General features: G+C 39.8%; 1 protein-coding gene across 2 annotated transcripts in view; it reads right to left on the bottom strand.

Moving 5' to 3' along the window:
• Positions 1 to 18,920, bottom strand: part of rimbp2a (RIMS binding protein 2a) — a 67,476-nt gene that overhangs the window by 25,768 nt on the left and 22,788 nt on the right. For both annotated transcript variants that reach the window (XM_085358121.1, XM_085358122.1), the window contains exons 3-4: positions 4,151 to 4,240; positions 1,546 to 1,668 (exon numbers count right to left, since the gene is read on the bottom strand). In XM_085358121.1, the coding sequence (XP_085214247.1) occupies positions 1,546 to 1,668; positions 4,151 to 4,240 (213 nt within the window). The remainder of the gene's footprint in view (positions 1 to 1,545; positions 1,669 to 4,150; positions 4,241 to 18,920) is intronic.

Below are 18,920 nucleotides of genomic sequence, written 5' to 3'. Positions count from 1 at the left end.
TGGAGAAAAACGTCCCAAAAGAATATGTTTCCACCTCCGTGTATGGCAAACAAGTTGATGCCAAAGAGCTTGATTTTGGGTTCATCTCTCCACAGCACTGCCTCCCAAGCCTTCTCTGGATCATTTAGATGTTCACTGGCAAACTTAAGTCGGGCCTGTACATGTGGCCTTGAGCAGGGGGACCTTACAGTTGCTTCAAGACTTTAATCCATTATGCCAAAGTGTGTTACCATTGGTGTCCTCGGTGACTGTGGTCTCAACTGCCTTTAGAATATTAACAAACACCTCCGATGTAGTTTTGGTCTGATCCACCACCTTTCTCACGATCATTCTCATCAGGATCTTGCATGGAGCTCCAGACCCAAACACAGCCAATCGGTGAGAGCCAGAATTCAGGCTGGGTTGAAGAGGATCAAATGTCTATTCTTTTCTGGATAATTGGTTGATATTCTGTCTGCCTGCATTAACACTGAACTACCATAAAAATTGGAGACTTTTCATTTCTTTGTAAGTGAGCAAACTCACAAATTCAGCAGGGGATCAAATAATTATTTCCTCCCACCTTGTGTTCTAACTTGTATACCAGACTTTGACCAAAACAAACAACAAAAAGAAAACTTTTGTTATCAGATTATATGATTAAAAATAACACAGACAGTGCTGCATCTCATTAGTTTTGAACCAGGTCTTTTTCTGTTCTTTCACACTGTGTTTCTACCATCTCTGCTTTCTCCACCCACATTATCCTGTGTAATTTTCTCTAAATTATTTCTTTGTCTCCATAATCAATGCACAATGAGAAAGTGACAAAGCTTTCTCTGCTGTATCGGGGAGCTGGTCAGTTTTTCTCATGCGGGTACATTTCGCTCTCAAATATCCTGACAGACACACAATCGATAGGAGATGCAGGGAGGCGAGGATTTGTAATGAGAGTCCCTCTCGCAGTGCAGCGAGACTGTGTCTGATTACTATTGGCAGACCAGAACACAATAAAGAAAACAGCCTTTCCATGAAGCCGGTGACACTACACCTCATGTATTGCCTCAGTTTCCTTCTCAGGTTTTCTGAGGACACAAATGCATGGGAAATGGGAATATTTCCGAAAGAGTGACAGTAAAACTGGGCCTGAAAAATCAGTTATCGTGACTGGTGTGAGGACTACTGAAGTGAACACATGTTGGACTATGAAGAAGATGGGAATGCTGGAGAAATGGAGTGAGATGGATTGATGTAATGGAGAAAAAGAAGCAAGAAAAGGTGGTTTAGGCTTGGGTCATCACATCTTCTACTCATAGGTACAACAGGTGTGTGGTTGACTTTACAGATTGTTTAGTGGTCTGTTGAACTAAATTTAGACTCAAATAAATGCACAGAAACTGAATAATAATTACAGGTAATTACATCTGAAATCTGTGCGAAAAGTAGGTAAGACAATAAAATTTATACAAGAAATGAGTGAAATCTTTAGTCCAGGGGTTTATGTGTGGTCAAATAGCACAGAGGAACTCAAATCTGATATTATTAAGGCAAAAAAATTTGTCCCACCTTTAAAACGTGTTCCAGGTTATCCACTTTTTCCTGGAGTTGGCTCCTCTGCTCCTGGGCCACGTCTCTCTCCTGACTCACTACAGCAAAAGTCTGTCTCAGCCGATCATAGTCGGATTGCACCTGCAAGAATTCGAATCATGAATTGAGCACAGACACAACGAAGGGATAGATGAGAAACAAGCGAAGGTTAAGTGGATTGTTAAAACATGAATTTGAATAACTGTGGGTGGAAAAGAAAAAAAGGTCAGCAGCAAAAGAGGCAAAGAGAAAACCACAACAAAGCGAAGAAAGAAAACACTTTAATTGCGTCGTCGTTGTTTTACTTGAAGAGTCTCAAAATGCAGTCTGTTTTATAAAGAGCAAAACAAGCATGCAATTTTTATGAGGTTTGTTCTTGCAGCAGACCTACTTTTCACATTTATGAATAGAGGCTGCATTTTTGTGGCTCGAGGGTTGATTGAGAGTTCACAGTTTGAAGAGAAATTAATCAGCACATTTTCATTTAGCGTTGATGAGACAGCGTTGCTGACTTGAGCATTTCTGCCGCTCGTCTCTTCATCGGTCAGAGGCCTTGAGCTAAGCCGGTTCCTCAAAGGACTGAGCTGAACCACACCTATCATCTCGTTAATTAGCATGAGATGAGAGACACAATAGATAAGCTTACTCACAAAAATAACATTTAGAAGTACATCAAAGATACATGCGGCTTAACACGGATGAATATTTCTATTTTATCTAATCATTTTATTTAGAGATCAATTGTGTCACTGCTGATGTTACTAATTAAACCAGACAAGCAAAGGAGTTGTTTTTTATTCAACATTCTTTGCTTAACATTTCGATTTAATGAGTTATATGTCTGATATTTCTTAAAAACTCAGTCGCTAAAAGAAAAGTTACCACTAACGACTCTGAGCAATCAAAATAACACTGCTTCTGTGATAAACATAAAATAGTTAAGTTGATCAGTTCTCTCTAATCTATCAAAGATCCTACGAAGCAAATGCAATTTATGTACTCTGATTCTCTAATCACATCCCCCGTCTTGTTTCCCGTCTCTTCATTTCTTACTCTCAGCTTCTGTCGTTCTCTTCTCCCCTTGTCATTAATTCACTATCTATTTATGCACACGTAAATACATTTTCACTGTGCCTTTGTCTTAATTGCCCTTACAAGCCAGTCACACTCAGTTATACAGTATATGTGGCAGGACTGCACACACATTTGCCCCACTTTCTTTTCATCTCCGTGGCCACCTTGTCGGTGAACAGATGGCATCGTTTTCTGTGACACTTTGGAGCAAAAGCTCTGAGCTGAGTCCCTGGACACATGTCAGATCTGTCCCCTCTGTGAAAGTCACAATTAGCGCCAGAGCAGCTAATCGCCTACCATCACAAACGGTCACTGTCTCTCTTTATGGGTCTGTGTGCATGCGTATGTATCAGTATGTGAAGTCAGGAAACCAGGGAGCCAGCATTAGTAAAAGCACAATATTAGGAAAGGGAAAGTAGCAGTAGTGTGTATGTGTGTGTGTGTGTGTGTGTGTGTGTGTGTGTGTGTGTGTGTGTGTGTGTGTGTGTGTGTGTGTGTGTGTGTATACAACACGTCACAAGTTTTGAGCAAACCCTTTTTTCTGTTTATTTTGCTAGAAAAATCGGAGATAGGTGCAGCAATTAATTGAAACACGTCCAAACATACGTGGAAATACAGTAGATAAGAGTTTGCACAATCCTAATGAGGTTAAAGTCAATAGTTGGTATGACTGTGTTTATTCTTTAGCACAGCTTAAACTGTCTTAGGTGAGCTTTCTAGTGATTTCTTCAAGCAGTCTTCAGGAATAGTTCTCCAGGCTTCTTCTTCAAGCTATTCTTTGAATGTTGGCGTCTGGTTCTGTTCTTTGTCAAGATGATCCCACAATGCTTCAATAACAGCTCCAAGGAGGTCAATCCATGACTGATAATATTCATTTGTGTGTTTTTCTATTCAGGTGTTTTACTTTTTTCCTTTTAATGCATTGACACTGTGTTCGGGATCATTGTCATGCTGAAAAATTAAGCTGTAGCTAATTAAATGCTTTCGAAGGTGGACCAAAATCTGACACATTTTGAATTGTAGGCCCAAACCATGAGAGAGCTTCCATTGTGTTTTCCTTGCTTAAGAATGGTGTCTTAATAGCCATTCTTCCACTGAGACCATTTCTGTCTGGTATATGTGTTATTTTCTTTTGTAGATTGACCTAAAGAAATTAGTGAATGAAACCAGCCAGGAACGAGGACAGGACTGAAAGTGAGTGAAAAAGAAGCCAATGTCCAATGAAAAACAGACCTTCAGAAACCCTGAAGAACTATTGCTCAAGAACAATTATATAATTGAAAGCAAATCATAAAAAAAACCCAATTGTGGCTCAACACTGTTAATATTTGGAAATCAATCTGATATATTGATCTGACAAGATGGACAAGTTCCGTCGTTTGACTGCTCCTTTTTCTCAAAGCCACTGTGTGTGAAACAGATCATACCAAGCTCATTCACTGATTTCTTTCATTTTCCTGTGTGTGTACTTCCAATGCATACTTGCACAGTACATGTGTGAATTTCTCACCTGGTCATACTTGGATGCCTTCAGATGGTGGTTGATCAACTCAAGGTTCAAACGATTTTTCTCCTGCAAGGCAGCATGGAGCTTTGCTTTCTGAGAAGGAAGAGAAAGCAACAAAGAAAGAGTTGGTTGTCTTGTTCCATTATCCTCCTGCTTACAAGGAAATTTACATCTGAGTGCAAGCCACACAGCAAAACTACACCTCAAAATTATTATATAAGTGAAAGAAGCGACCTAAGCAACTTAGGTTAGCGTCGATCGCTCCCTCCATATGTATGCATCTGCGAGTGTGTGTGTGTTTGTGTGGATAATCTTTTTCTAAGATGCCGTCTGGAGGACAAAACCCACAGCTGCATACTGTCACCCTCCATTTGGTATGTGGCTTTAGGAATGGAGGGTGAAAGCTGAAAAAGATGAGGGAATGGGAAGAAAGAAAGAGAGGAAAATGGGGTGTGGGTGGGGGGTGGGGGGGTGGGGGGTAAATGAAGAAAATTGGAATTGTGAGAAAGAGCAACAGGAAGCAAGAAAATATCTGAGGGAGAGATAGGGGGAAAAAACTAAAGTGAGGAGAAAAAGATGTAACAAGGGAGTCCCAGAATGTTAGTCGAGTACTAAATAAGCAATCGTGCGCACACTGTCAGTAAAACCCTCCTAGCTAAAGACGAGATTAACTTGCAAACCACGTAAAAGGATTGAAAAGTGATGTGCAGTTCCTGTCTGCTCCCTCTACATTCAGAAGTTGTCATGCCGCTGGTGCTGCAGGTACTCAAGCATTACATAATTACGCCAGACTCAAACTAGGCCAATGCTCTCCTCCTATCACGCCGCAGCGCACTCAAGAGTGATTTTTACTGCGACTGTTCATATCCTGGCACGTAATACCACTTCACTGATACTGCTCATTGCCATTCTCAACACTACGGCATTAAAATGTGGGTAAGTATTTTATAATAGCAGCAAGGCCTTTCCTCTTTGTCTTCAAACAAAAAGCAACAGGAGTTAATGACAGGTTTTATTTTCTTGTTATGTCTAGTCAGGAAAAAGAGCAGGGCTTGTTTTTAAAAATACTGTTTCCAAATGCAACAGTTACTGTCCAGGGGAGGTTTGAAAGTAAACTTGGATTTCAGATACACTGAAACACAACCTCTATACATTTATATTCAAAACGGCAGAGCCACACTTGTAATGGTTTATGTTATGTTTACTGATATTGGGTTATTCTTTGTTTCTCCTGCATTGAAAGTACTATATTACTACTTACTACTATTATTGTGTCATTCCTCATTAGTTTCAGTTGTTCCTGTTTAACCTGGCCTCCTTGTACAGAAGTCTTGAGCTACACTTCACAACATAATTTCTTTATATGTTGCTTCCAAAGAGCCATAACTTCTTGTCATTTTTAAAGACGTCTTGAGTATCAGTTCTCCTTTTGGTATTGGCTGTGTTTTCTTTTTTGTTTGTTTATCCACTTTGAAGTTCGGTTGAATGACCTTTGAACCAATCAACCTAACTGAATAAGTCCCTCTTAGCAAGATACCAATTATTAGTAGACTGTCAAAAACGTACATGATTTGTTCGCATGTCTTTAGCTGAATCTATAAAAAAAAAATAACACAGTTTGATAGGCATAAAATAGAATTTTTGCACTAAAACTAGCTGTAAGAAAGCGTGCTGTGGAGTGTGTTCTTAGAAAAATTGCAGATCAGACATGGATTGGCCTCCCCAGATCCCAGACCTCAACTTTACTGAAGCAGTGTGGGATCATTTTGACAGAAAATGAATCCAACATCCAAAAAAGAGCTCTGGATGTCCTCTAAGAAGCCTGGAGAACTGTTCCTGAAGACTGAAGAAGAAATGACAAGAAAGTTTGCCTAAGAGAGTTTAGGCTGTGTTGACGAATAAAGGTGTTCATACCAAATATTGACTTTCCACCTTGTTAGAATTGTACAAACTGCACATGTTTGTACATTTTTCAGTGAATTACTGCCCTTATTCTCCATTTTCCTAGCAAAATATAAAGGAAACCTTTGCACAGTATTCTATTTAGTTTGAGTCAGCCTTTGTCAGATTGTGTGTGTCTACCATTTTTTGTGCTATTGTATGTTTCACTGACTTGTTCTCCATCTCATTTTTTTTGTCTTTGTTGTGCTTCTCATTTGGATTGTTTGTTACCCTTCAACAACTTAGTATAACAACCCTCAGTCTATCTACATTCTCTTTTGTATTATGCTTAACAGCGCTAATCGCATATTGACACACCATACATCAGCGCAATATGCTCTTGTGAACCTGACTGTCACGAGTTAAAAAATGGCCAAAGCTTTGTATCACCTTCTGCAAGAGAAAAGACTGTGGAGCTCAGAGGTTTATGATCAAATTTATCAGTACAATAAATCGAGGAACTCAATAAACTCTGGACAAGAGGAGGAGAGAGAAAAACAGACAAAGTGAGGGGCCAGCCAGATTCATTCATCTCTTTGTGTGCAGGCAGAGTGACAGCCAGGGATGTCAGAGAGACACAATCAAACCAAGACCGAGATAGAGAACAGACAAGGACAGGAAGACACAGAGACTGGTGAGTGAGTTCACTTGCTGCTGTTATTGTGTAACTCATGTCGCCACATCACAGCCCTGCAGACTACAGCGTTTTTCAATGTACAGAGCCACACCTACAGCAGCAGTTACAAATCCTCCTGCTATGCTGCTGTTAATTAAGCAGAAATGAAAAACAGGGAGATGTCAGTCTCAGTCACGCACTTCACTAAATCTCCAGGACATGGTCTTGTAGCAGACACCATAAGACAGGCGGGGAGGAGATGGACTGAATGTACAGATAACTGGAAAGAAGACAGCAATAGAAACCCTAAACTTTCTTTTGCTCAACCTTCTTTCCCATCAAGGAAAAGAAAGTTTGAAAGAAAAGACAGAGAGTAATAAAGAACCACAGAAAGAAAGAGAATGACCTTTTAAAGCCTTCTTTTTATGGGCCTCAGGAATGATGTCTGCTTCTCCATTTCCTCCCACTTACAGTGAATCACACATTCACAGCTCAGCTTAACACTCCCTAACATCTTGTATACACACAGCTAAACTGCGAAGCCAAAGGACACACACATTTTCGTGCCAATTTAAACCTCCAATATCCACAAATAAACAAAGAAATCTGGTTTGACGATATGAAGGATATGGAAATGTGGTGTACTCTTAAGAAAAAACGCAATTTAACACCACTGACATCTGTGCAGAGCAAGTGAAAGAGTAGCAGGCATGTGTGAATCTTGAAATCTGTGTTCCATATGTGCATGCAGAGAGGCTGGATTGGCTTAAGGGAGAGGCATCAATACAGCTAATGTCTAATTCACTCTGATAACTTTCTTTCTTCCTTTCCATACTGTCATTTCTCATTGCCTACCACACAACACCCACACACACTCATACAGACTCTCCCTTCCATCACCATAATTATCATTCTGTCCATAAAACCACAAATTTAGCTACTGAACCCACCTTAGCTCACGGCTGCCAGGCACCAAGGTCCTAAACTCTCAAAATGTTCTGTGCATCTATATTACTGGCTCATATCTTACTTTCTTGTTGACACTTTCTTTAGGAGCTTCATAATAGTAGAATTTCCAAAAAAATGAACTGGCACCTGCCACAAATAAGACAAATACAGTGTATTTAAGCAATGATTCATCAAGTCACGAAAAAACAAGCTGCAGCTACATTATTTTGTTATATGGATTGCACTATTGTGTGAGTTAGACTATAAATATATCTTTACCCAGGCCCGAAGATGCCCTTTTAAGAAAATATTTATTTTCTTATTCTTTTGTTCTGCCACATTTTACTGACACAATAATGTAGGATACAGCAGAGTGGCTTAGAAGTAATCAAACTCACAGGATAATATATTAGCTATACCAGTGTAACTGGTGTAGCTTGTTAACAGAAATATTTAATGGCAGCGACTCATTTAGACATGTAAACATCGAGTATCAGAATGGGGAAGAAAGATGGAAGAAGTGACCATGACTGTGGCACGGTTGTTGGTGATGAGACGATATGCATATATGATAAGCATTTTAGAATTAGCAGAGTTACTGGTAACCCTCTCTGGGTTTATAGAGAATGGTCCGAAAATGAGAAAACATCCAGTGAAAATACCTTGTCGATCTGAGATTTGCCAGAATGCTTTGAGCTGAATGGAAGGCAACAGTAACCCAAATAACCACTTGTTACAACACAAAAGGCACAGGCTCACCAAAATTGGACAAAAGAATATTGGAAAAACCTTCCCTGGTCAGTTATGTCTCGATTCTTGCTCCAGCAGTTCAAGGGTCAGATTAGGTATACTGTAAACAAGATGAAAGCATGGATCCATCCAACTTTGTATTAAAAGTTCAGTTGTTGGTGGCATTATGGTGTGAAGGATAGTTTCTTGGCACACTCTGGCCCCCTTAGTACCAATTGACCATTGTTTAAAGTTCACAGCTCTCCAGAGTATTGTTGCACGTCCATCTCTTTGACCAGTGTATACCATAACCAGCAAGGTCCAGCTAATAAAATAGTCAGTGACTGTATAATTATATTTGATCTACTCAGATTCATACACACTTGAATCTAAACTGGGCAACATAGGAAAAAGAAAAATGGCAAATAAGTCCTTATGTCAATCACAGAGGACACTCAGCTGTGTTTGATGAAATAACAAATAATTTAAAAAATATTTAAGAGATTAAATTCTTCTGTTTTTTAATTAAAAAACCAATTAAGTGACATTAAATGCAGCATTCAAATATCCTTTGCAAGCTAATATAGGATTTTATGGATGTGATCTTGGATTTGCTGAATTTAGAAAAACACATTTTGGATCCTAATAGCAATATTAAATGTTGCAAAATAATACTTGAGAAAATAAGCCAGGAGATGATGCATTTCTAATGGAGAATTGATGGGGGATGAAATCATGATTGCAGAGATTTGTGGGATGGCTACTCCTGACTCTAAATAGGATTCTTGTGGGGAGAGGATTGGTGCTGTTTTCCGCAGGAGGATTGTCATTAATTAGATGTCATGGCGGAAACACTTTGTTCCACTTAACTGTGGGCGGAAAGACACACTGACAACATCTGCCGTCGTCACTGTGAGCAGCAAGTCACAAACAGAGATGTGCCCATAATAGGTAATTACTACAGACATGACCTTTTTATACAAGTAAAATGCAAAAAGAAGTTCATGGCTTAAGTTTCTGAAACTATATTCTCCTCACTGTTGACAAACATTTGTATTTGAATGTAAATTTTATACCATTTTCCCGTCCAAAAGGCATATTCTCCTCTGTGTTTAAGATATATAACATTCATATCTTGCTACATTAGATTATCTCAGTCCTCTTTAAATCTTGAGATATTATAAACAGATTATTTCCTCCAGATCTCTTCATTAAACTCTGGACTGCCGTTGTGAGTGAGTGGTATAATAGGACATCTACAGTCAATGTATCTATGCATGCAGCTGTCCTTAATAACTGAGTGTGTGAGAGAGATTGTTCTGTACTTGTGGTTAGTGAGTGGACAAATTGGTAATGTTATATCCTCACTGACATCTTCTGCAAGAAAATCAAGCTCACCACTATTGAATAGTTGATGCAGTCAGGACCATGGACAGCTCCTTAGCTTTAGTAATGCAGACCAGCGCAAACGCCCTGAAAACTGACCTGGAGACTGTAAATGTTACCTTTAACTTTTTTTTTATTGATCATAATTTTAAAAACAGAACAGCTGGTTTTGCTTTTATGTACATCTTTAAGGTTAAAATGTGAAGGGTTTTAACATCTATAAATTTGAAATAACATTTATGAACTTAATTGAAGAAATATTTCAGTTTGAACTCATCCTTTAAAAACCTCTATAAGCCTGCAATTATTTAAATCACACTCCAAGTACAGTGTGTCAGTGGGCCACGTTAGACAAAAGCAAGCCACCAGTCCTTTAATATCTCACTGTAAAACAACTGTGATATGGAAGCAGGTGACAGAGTAGCATATCAGTGTGATATATGCGATCATTTATTACACAAAATGAAATCAACAAGAGTAAAATAATACAAGTGAGTAATGTGATGACTTGTAGGATTATACATGGAGTATATTTACTTACACGTCCTTGTGGGTTATGCTATGTGAGTAAGACTAAGAGGGAGTTAAGGATTCGAATTTCTAAACACGAAAAAAGATCGAGAGAGAAGAAAGAGGTGCTTTATAGCGAGACATTTTCAGCTGACTGGATGTGGCATTTTTGGTCTACCGTTCAAGGGAATTGGAGTCATTATGTCACTGAAAAGAGAGAGCAATAAGAAACAAACTTCTTCAAAGGGAAGCACATTAGACGTATCATTTGCAAACTGTGTATCCTGGTGGATTAAAAAAGGAATTTTATTCAAGTGTTTGGTTTGTTTTTGTCTGTGAGTATGTTTCAGTGTTTTGTGCACATTTTGTTGATTTGGTGGTTGGAGCGCACTGTTGGTTTTGCATGTTGACAAACTGTTAGTTGTTGCCACCTGTGCCTGTTACTGATTAGGTCCTGGTTGTGTTTTATGGCTGGCAGCACCCACTTGTATCAGAAACCCTGAGGAAAGCCTTATGCTGAAACACATCAGTTTTTTTTCTTACTTCCTTGTAGTATTTAGTACAGTATATATGTAATTGTTAGCTCTCATGAAATTCTCATTCATTATTATGATATCAGTGTGCTCACAAAGGCAGCGAAGAAGAGCGTAAACTAGGGTGTAGCAGAGTAGGATTTAAACTATACAAAAACGTATCTTTGGATATGTTATATGTAACATTTCCAATAGAAGAACTCAGTTTAGTGTTCAGAGTCAAAGATGCATATAAATCTGTTTGGTGTAATCATTCTAGTAATAAATTTATACTCTTGTATTACTTTACTTTTAACACGGCCACTGTGACTCCCGTGGTGCTGTCTACCCACTGGAAGGTCAGGGGAGCGATCCCTGCCTACTCCAGTCTGCATGCCGTATCCTTGAAGTATCCTTGGACAAGATAGTGAACCTTGAGTAGCAAATGTTAGACAGCAGCTATGGAGAGATAAAAGTGCTGTCCACAGTGCACCTGAAGCACATCTGAACCAAAAGAGACCAACTAAGTCACTTCAGTGCCGATTACAAAGCACTGAGCTACAACATAACACAAAAGAGTCTAAAAGAGGACACACTCTCAAGGTTAACTTTAAGACAGTTGTACATTGACACTGTATGTCCCCACTTAAGGAGTTGGTTTTGAAAAGCTGGGACATTTTGGAGGATTTATTGTATAGCATTAGCAAGCTTTACACTTCAGCATAAAAGATGATGTATAACACAGGCTTTGTCCTCTGAAGAGCTTAATAGGTGTTTGCCCTTTCGTGAGAGAATGTGTGACTTCCATCCCACTTGATCTTCAGCCAAACATTAGCTTCCTTGGCATAATGTAGTAAGTCTCAAGAGCATTTTGAGATCAGTCGTTTATAATGCAGTTAATACCGTGCATTACTTTTGGATTGGTAGGCATGACACAAAAGCAAATGCTGGGTTATAACTGTGCAGTCCATTCACAACAAATGATTTGCGTTAACATTTAATACGTAGTAGTGTTTATGTGTGTTTATTTTATTTGTAAACTCTGCCCTTCCGATGACAACCGCAACCTTCTGCATCGCAGATTGACTTAATATTGTTTCCCTTAGCATGGAATGTTGTTTTAGCAACTATACCATAATGTCATTTTTAAAAGACACTGTAAAGATGTCAGTTTTTAATGTCAGTTTCAAAGCATTTTCAGCTGATTTCTCTAACCTGTACTGCTGATTATGCAGCTACAAGTGCCTCATTCATAAAACATAATTGAGTGGCCAATCTAGTTTTGAGAGTAGTGTGTGTTTGGTTAAAACCCGTGTGTACATGTGAGCAGTCATAATAGAACGTCACACAAGACCTATGAGGTCATCTCTTTTATTTGCAAACTGTGGACACAGATGGCATGGGGTAATACCAATACAGTGAAGCGTGAGCTGAAGTGTGTGCGTGTGTGTGTGTGTGTGTGTGCATGCAAGCATGAATGAGTTGCATAACTAGCATCTCCAGGCATATATTAGCCTTAAGCCCTTCTGCGCCCACTGTGTCACAGAGCAGACCTTTCAACTGAATCCCACGCATTTACAACCCCTCGAAATAGCTCATGTAGTTAGAATACCTCATATGATGAACACGCTCCGTCACTTTAATACAGCAAGTTGTCCTAACATACGATACAGTAACAATCTGGGGAATTTTCACACACATGTAAATAAAGGCTTGAAAAAAAGGTCTGCACATGAATTATGTGACTCACTCCTGCACATCTGTAGCCTATATGTAGTCCCAGACTTTTAAATTTAACACAAAAAGCTCCACTTCAGTTCAATGTGGCAACCAAATTTTATGCACATTTACAACCCTCTTGGAGAGAAGAAATCACAGTACAGTCTTTTGCATTTAGTAAAATCGCACATATACAGATTCTTCTTGAATGTGTAGTTTAACGTTTTGCTCGCCTTCTAAGCAGAAATCAAACAGCTACCATATCAGCAGGACCAAGAGCAGGAGACCATCCGTGGTTTTATTCAGTGAAAAAACCAGAGGAGAGGCAGGGAGAGGCCGGCGCTACAGTCAGAAGAGATTAACTTCTCCTTCACGTAGCAAAACATCCTCACTCACGTCACCCTTCAAGCTACTTTGCCACTTCTCTCCTTACTCCTTGAGCTCAGCTAAGATAATACTGTAAACTGTAGTATTTGCACTTGTTTATTTGTGTTACGGTGCTTGCTTTTGACTCAGCAGCAAACCGGAGTTGACTTTTTCACGTCAGACATCTCAAAGTTTCAAGCCTGAGGCAAGGTAACAAGTAGCTACAGCTGTTCCCCAGCAGGGGCACACTTCCCCAAATTTGCAGCAGCTATCAGGCCCCTCTTCTGTCAAACCAGCTCCCAGATCAGATTTAAGAAACAGACACTCTCTCTACTTTTAAGACTAGGCTTAAAACCTCCCTTTTTGATATAGCACATAACCAGGGCTGGATCAGGTAACCCTGAACCATCCTTTTGTTACGCTGCAATAGGCTCAGGCTGCTGTGGGAACGTCCCATGATGCACTGCGCATTTCTTCTTCACCTCTTTCCACTTTTTGTGTGTTTACACCTGTTTCTCTCTGTTCTCCTCTCCCCAGCACACCCCAGAGGTTTCTTTCTGTTAAAAGGGAGTTTTTCCCTTCCTACTGTCGCCAAGTGCTTGCTGACAGGGGGCCGTCTGATTGTTGGGGTTGTTTCTATTGTAGGGTCTTTACCCTACAATAGAAACTGCCTTGAGGCAACTTTTGTTGTGAATCGGCGCTATATACAAATAACTAGATTGAATTGAACTGAACAAGCTACATTCTCCTAAATGAAATAATTTTCAGTAGTTTTACTTTTCTTTACTTTTAACACATTTAACCAACCAAAACTGTGACAGATGCTACAACTGTGTATTACTACAAAATGATAAAGACACTTTGGGCACAGACAGCTTGCACTTGTTTTAGCTATAAGCATGCTGAACATAAAGAGACAGAGTGTCAGAAAAATGTGTTTGGTAACATTTGATGTAAGTATGTTTTAAGCTTTAATATTATACTAATTATGACCCCATTCTGGTCACAAAAGCTCTTAAATCATCAGGTGGAGAACCAGAAAGTAAGAATATGCAAAGGGTCCTGTAATGTAAGTAAGAGTAGCAGCCATGGCTTCCACCAAGCGCTCACCAAAAATAGGTATCAGAAGCACAAACTGGAATATAACATAAAAAGCATTCAGTCTGAAAATGATCTTAACAGGGCGAGGAAAAAAGAGTGAGCCCAGATGTGCAAACTTAACTATATATGCTGTGTAGGAGTGATCCAGCTGGACAGAACATGCACAGCCCTCCAGGGAAAACTCTGGCTTCCCTTAAGAGTACAAATGCCCCACAGGAAACATTAAGGCATGGGAGTGTAAACACTGAAGTGTGTGTCTGTGTGGTATGTGGAAAAATGTGGAAGCAGGCAGTAAGAGTGAAATCAGGCCCGACTGACATGGGCAGTAAGGCTTCAAGTCACACTTATGACATAACACATTTGATGTGAGCACGACCTACTGTTCCCTCCGGCCACGCAGAGAATATCAGAGGGTTGGAAAATAAGTTCGGAGGAACGTCAGTGTAATGCTAATGAGGAGCCCAGGAGCTGGTTAGGGATTACATGTGCTTGGATGGAACTTAATGCTCACATAATGCTTGGGTGGACCTTCATGTTCAGAATAGAAAAGTGCATGCGCACACACACACACACACACACACACACACACACACACACACACACACACACACACACACACACACACACACAGACAAGCCAGCACATAACTCCTCAACCAAATTTAAAAAACTTGCTCACATATACACACACACTAAGCAACGAGGCGAAGCATGCACATACCCAATACCCACAGACACACACTCACATGACCCCAATCTGCAGCAGAACATACCACATAAATGCTAAATAATTTAGATCTGACCCCATTATGCAGTTGCTAAAATGTACAGTACGCTTAAAATACATTAGCAGAGCCTCACCACAGGTTTCTTCACCAATGTTTCAACCATAAACCCCTTACACATGCAATATATTTGTAAATGCATGCACTGTGAGTATATATAAGGTACATATCCAGTGGCAAATAGTGCAAAGCATTTTTATACTCATCAGGAGACACTTTGAAATCATCCAAAGCACTTTTATGAGTTATATTAGTGCATGCTTCTTTCCATTGTCACTACAGCTTCAAATTGATTATAATACTTTTGTTTTTAACCTATCTGCCACTGTGCACTGAAGCTCTTGAGTACAATTGAGAACAGAGTATGCTGCAGAGCCAGCCTCAAAAGTTGGTTTTTAAAATAATGAGAGATCAAGCGTTAAGCTGACTTGACTACTTAACTTTGGAAAGATACTTAGCAGCGTTTCTGTGACTGATTAACGTTTGTCAGCAATTCATTTTTGTAGCCTTTGTGTTGGTTATTATTTAGGTTATAGTTCTTTATTTGTAAATTGCAATTAAAGTAACGAATTATATCTAAATCTTTTCATAGTGCAGGTATAGACTTAGTCTGTCTCTTATATTAGCAGTGTGTGAGCCACCAGATGGTTGATTTTGTGAGCAGAGCAACAAAAGAGCTGCAGTGCAGCATGGGACAAAGAATTAGCGCTGCTGCCGCTACATTTAGCCTTTAAACAAAACATGCAAAGCAGCACTTAAAACTCCCCTGGACTTCTGCCTTGTCACAGCTGTTTCAGAGTGTGCGATGAAAAAAAAAAAATCTAACAACACTCACATCTGAGCAAAAACCGCACATCTGGTTCCCAGCGCTGAGTTATAAAAATGTTCTTGGGGCTTTGATTTTACTGCATAACAACAGACTGATTTGCTTCCGCTGGTTTCTCCAGAAATAGATTTAGGATTCAATGACAAAAGTATAGTTTTACAACTGCTACTGTAACACAGTGTGGTAGATGTGACCGCGTCTTAAGTCTCTACTGAGCAGGACTCAGTGTCACAGAGCAATAGGTGACACTTACAGAAGCACAGGTCCTGTCATGTCATCTATGTCCAAACAGGAGCGCCTGTCTGACATTGTGTACTCCTCTATCCCTCCTTCCTCCTTTCCAGGTGCCCTTGATGTTCAGTTCACTGAAGGTTTCTGTCCTATGTTTAATCATTCAAGCCTTCCCAGACACACGACACTAGGGACTAAATGAAAGGGAGAAGAAGAATGGCTGAGAGACAAAAAATGCAGCAGTGATAGAGGAGCAAGACAGGAGATATTTGGAGTGTAAAAAAGAACTTTTGAGGGTGTTAAAATATTACATACTTATATTAGAAGGAAGGTGAAATTTAGTTAAAAACTGCAATCAGTATCTGATTTTTTTGTTAATCAAAGCTAACCTTACCTAAATAGGTATTGTTTAGGTAATAGAACTTAGCCTTTATTGGACAGTGAAAGCCAAGCGGGACAGGGAAGCATGGAGAGAGATATGCCACAGAGGGCCGTGGGTCAGACTCAAACCCGGGCCACTGCTCATGCGGGATGTGATTGCCTGCTCACCTACTGACATATACTGGCACCCAATAGTAACGACATTTAACAGCTGTAACTCACTAAGGAAGTTAAGGAAATTGGGCAGTCTGCCTAATACTACTCATCATGTTACACAACTAATTGATTGACTGATTGATTGAAAGGCTTTGGAATTCAATAGGAGCAGTTGGTACAGCTTAAGCATAATCAAGTCGGTATTAAGAGGAAGAGAGACGACAGACTGGGAGAGAGGCGTATAATCAAAAGAGAAAGCAGCCTGAACACAGCGAGAAAGGTGGGGGAAAAAACTTAGAGGGGACAGTGGGGGGACTGTTAGTGATGTGGAATTAACAGGCTTTTATCGGCATGTTCCTTTGCCAAAGGGCTCACCTAGCCTGACAGTGTCACGCTGGGATTATGTACCAATACAGAACCAAATTTTTTTGAAAGAGAACCTCAAGCTGCAACCCTTTCCTACAAATATGCTAAAAATATGAACAGCATTGTATAACTTGGCTCAGAGTCCCAGAAGCTTTTAGAAATATTATCCAGCGGACATCTACACGTGTCCTTAAGTGATTCTCAGTTACAGTGATATAGATTTCAACAGGTCCAGCAGTAAATCTTGACTACCTGGAAAAACAACTAAAAACACATTTGTTTTACTACCTGATGATGTAAACAGAGTGCACACACTGACGCTCAGTGAGTTAGTTAGAAAGCAGCTAAAGCGAATCGCTGCTCAAGTGCAAATCTGCACCTACTTATTCCATGAGATGGGATATAACTTTTAAAAAAAGAAGCAAATACGCACCATGCATGACAACATAAATCAAGCACTACTCATTATTTTGTTTATTTGACTGTCTGTATTTAGACTTCAGAGACATCCATTTTCCACTGTGATATTAGCTCTTTCTCCCCTCACTTTCCTCCACTGCCCCACCCTCCTGCCTCTGCAGTACTCTGTGTCTTTCCTTTATCATAACTTCTATGTATCTTGAAATGCTGCCCACAAACGCTCCTTTATTGTTTTTATCTCCGTCATCCTCCCACCACCACCACCACCACCCGCTGGCTGGGTGACAACACATACGCTACCAATCAATACAGCGCTCACTCGCATTCGGGGCATGTGCAGGTACACATGTTGCATGAACACACACAACATGGATAGGAGTGTGGTGACGGTTTATGCGGTTGCTATAGAAACTGCTCTCTTTCAGGTATGGCGTGTCAAGATGAAAAAAGTAGCAATGAACTATCACATGCAACATATCTTATGCCCTGAGAGTCTGCACACAAGCACTGCAAACAAAAGCCTTCCATACTGAGGATGCACATTAAGATACACAGCTGCAAGATATGAAATATGCATGACAAAAAACACACTGAAGACAGACAGAATATCATGTGGATTTCCAGTAATCCAGGCTCTTCATTTATAATGAAGTGAAATTGTGCACAAGTATGTATTTAAAGACATGTAGTCTAGAATAAATTTGATTGTATGTCACGTCTGCTGGCATACGCTGTTTTACTCTCTTAGTAGATGCATAAAAATTGATATGTGCTGCCACACCCCTCCAAGGCTGTGACTATAGGGATTATTGCAGAGCCTGTATGTCTGGAGGAACATTTTGATTAGTCAAGGAGGCTGTCTTTTGGTTGCCAGACTCCCTGATTATCTCGAGAGAAGAGCAGGAGAGAAAATCAGTTGTAAGACTGAAAACACATGTTTCATTTCCCCTGCCTTCTTTCCTCTATCTCTCTCCTTCTTGCCCTCTGGCATCCAACTGAACGTCGGTTGGCAACGCCGACCAGCCTGCCGCATGAAGATGAAGAAGTAGAAGGAGAAGAAAACAGGGAGGAATAGTGCAAAAAGCAAAAAAGCAAGGCATTCGTATCCTCACAGGGAACAGAAAAGGCAAAATTACTGTACACAGAGAACAAAAGTGATGCCAAATGTATAAAACAAAATGCAGTAAAGTAAAACTGTAAAGCTAACAGTACACTATTCGTCCACTGGTGTCTCACCCACCCACACAACCATATATTCAAACATATGCAAGACGAAGGTATATAACACACTCACTTGTTCTTAATATGCACATACAGGTTCGAACACATTTCCTGAAGAGGTATTTCAATATTTGCTAAGTAGCTGGTAGTGTAGTGATAGCTCTCATGTCTGAGAGCTGTCTCATGGCTCAAATCTCTGCTCTGTGAATTTAACACAACTGTCAAGTTTTCGTATCGTGAAACAATTCCAAGGCGATTAAAAGAAGCATTGCGCTTTCCATTAAGTTTTTATTTCCAGTCATATTGTCATCATATTTAACTTTTACCATAACTTTTGCATAACCGTTCCCATTCATTAGGCAGATGAATGCCTAATGAATGGGAATAACCCTAACCCTTACAACCTACATGGCAGAGCAGTCACACCAGTGCTCACTAAACATGCCACTTATTTTTGAAGATTTCATGCATAAAAGAGAAGTGCTTCACGTATTATGAGGTGAATAAATTTAAATACTACCCTCACTTAAAGTCTACCCTCACTGCCATAAACCAGTGGC

This window comes from Diplotaxodon limnothrissa, linkage group LG7 (genome assembly GCF_057381915.1).
Source record: "Diplotaxodon limnothrissa isolate DT_005_m linkage group LG7, D_limnothrissa_male_GT1.1, whole genome shotgun sequence".
Lineage (NCBI taxonomy): Eukaryota > Metazoa > Chordata > Actinopteri > Cichliformes > Cichlidae > Diplotaxodon > Diplotaxodon limnothrissa.
This window is presented reverse-complemented; position numbering and strand designations above follow the sequence as displayed.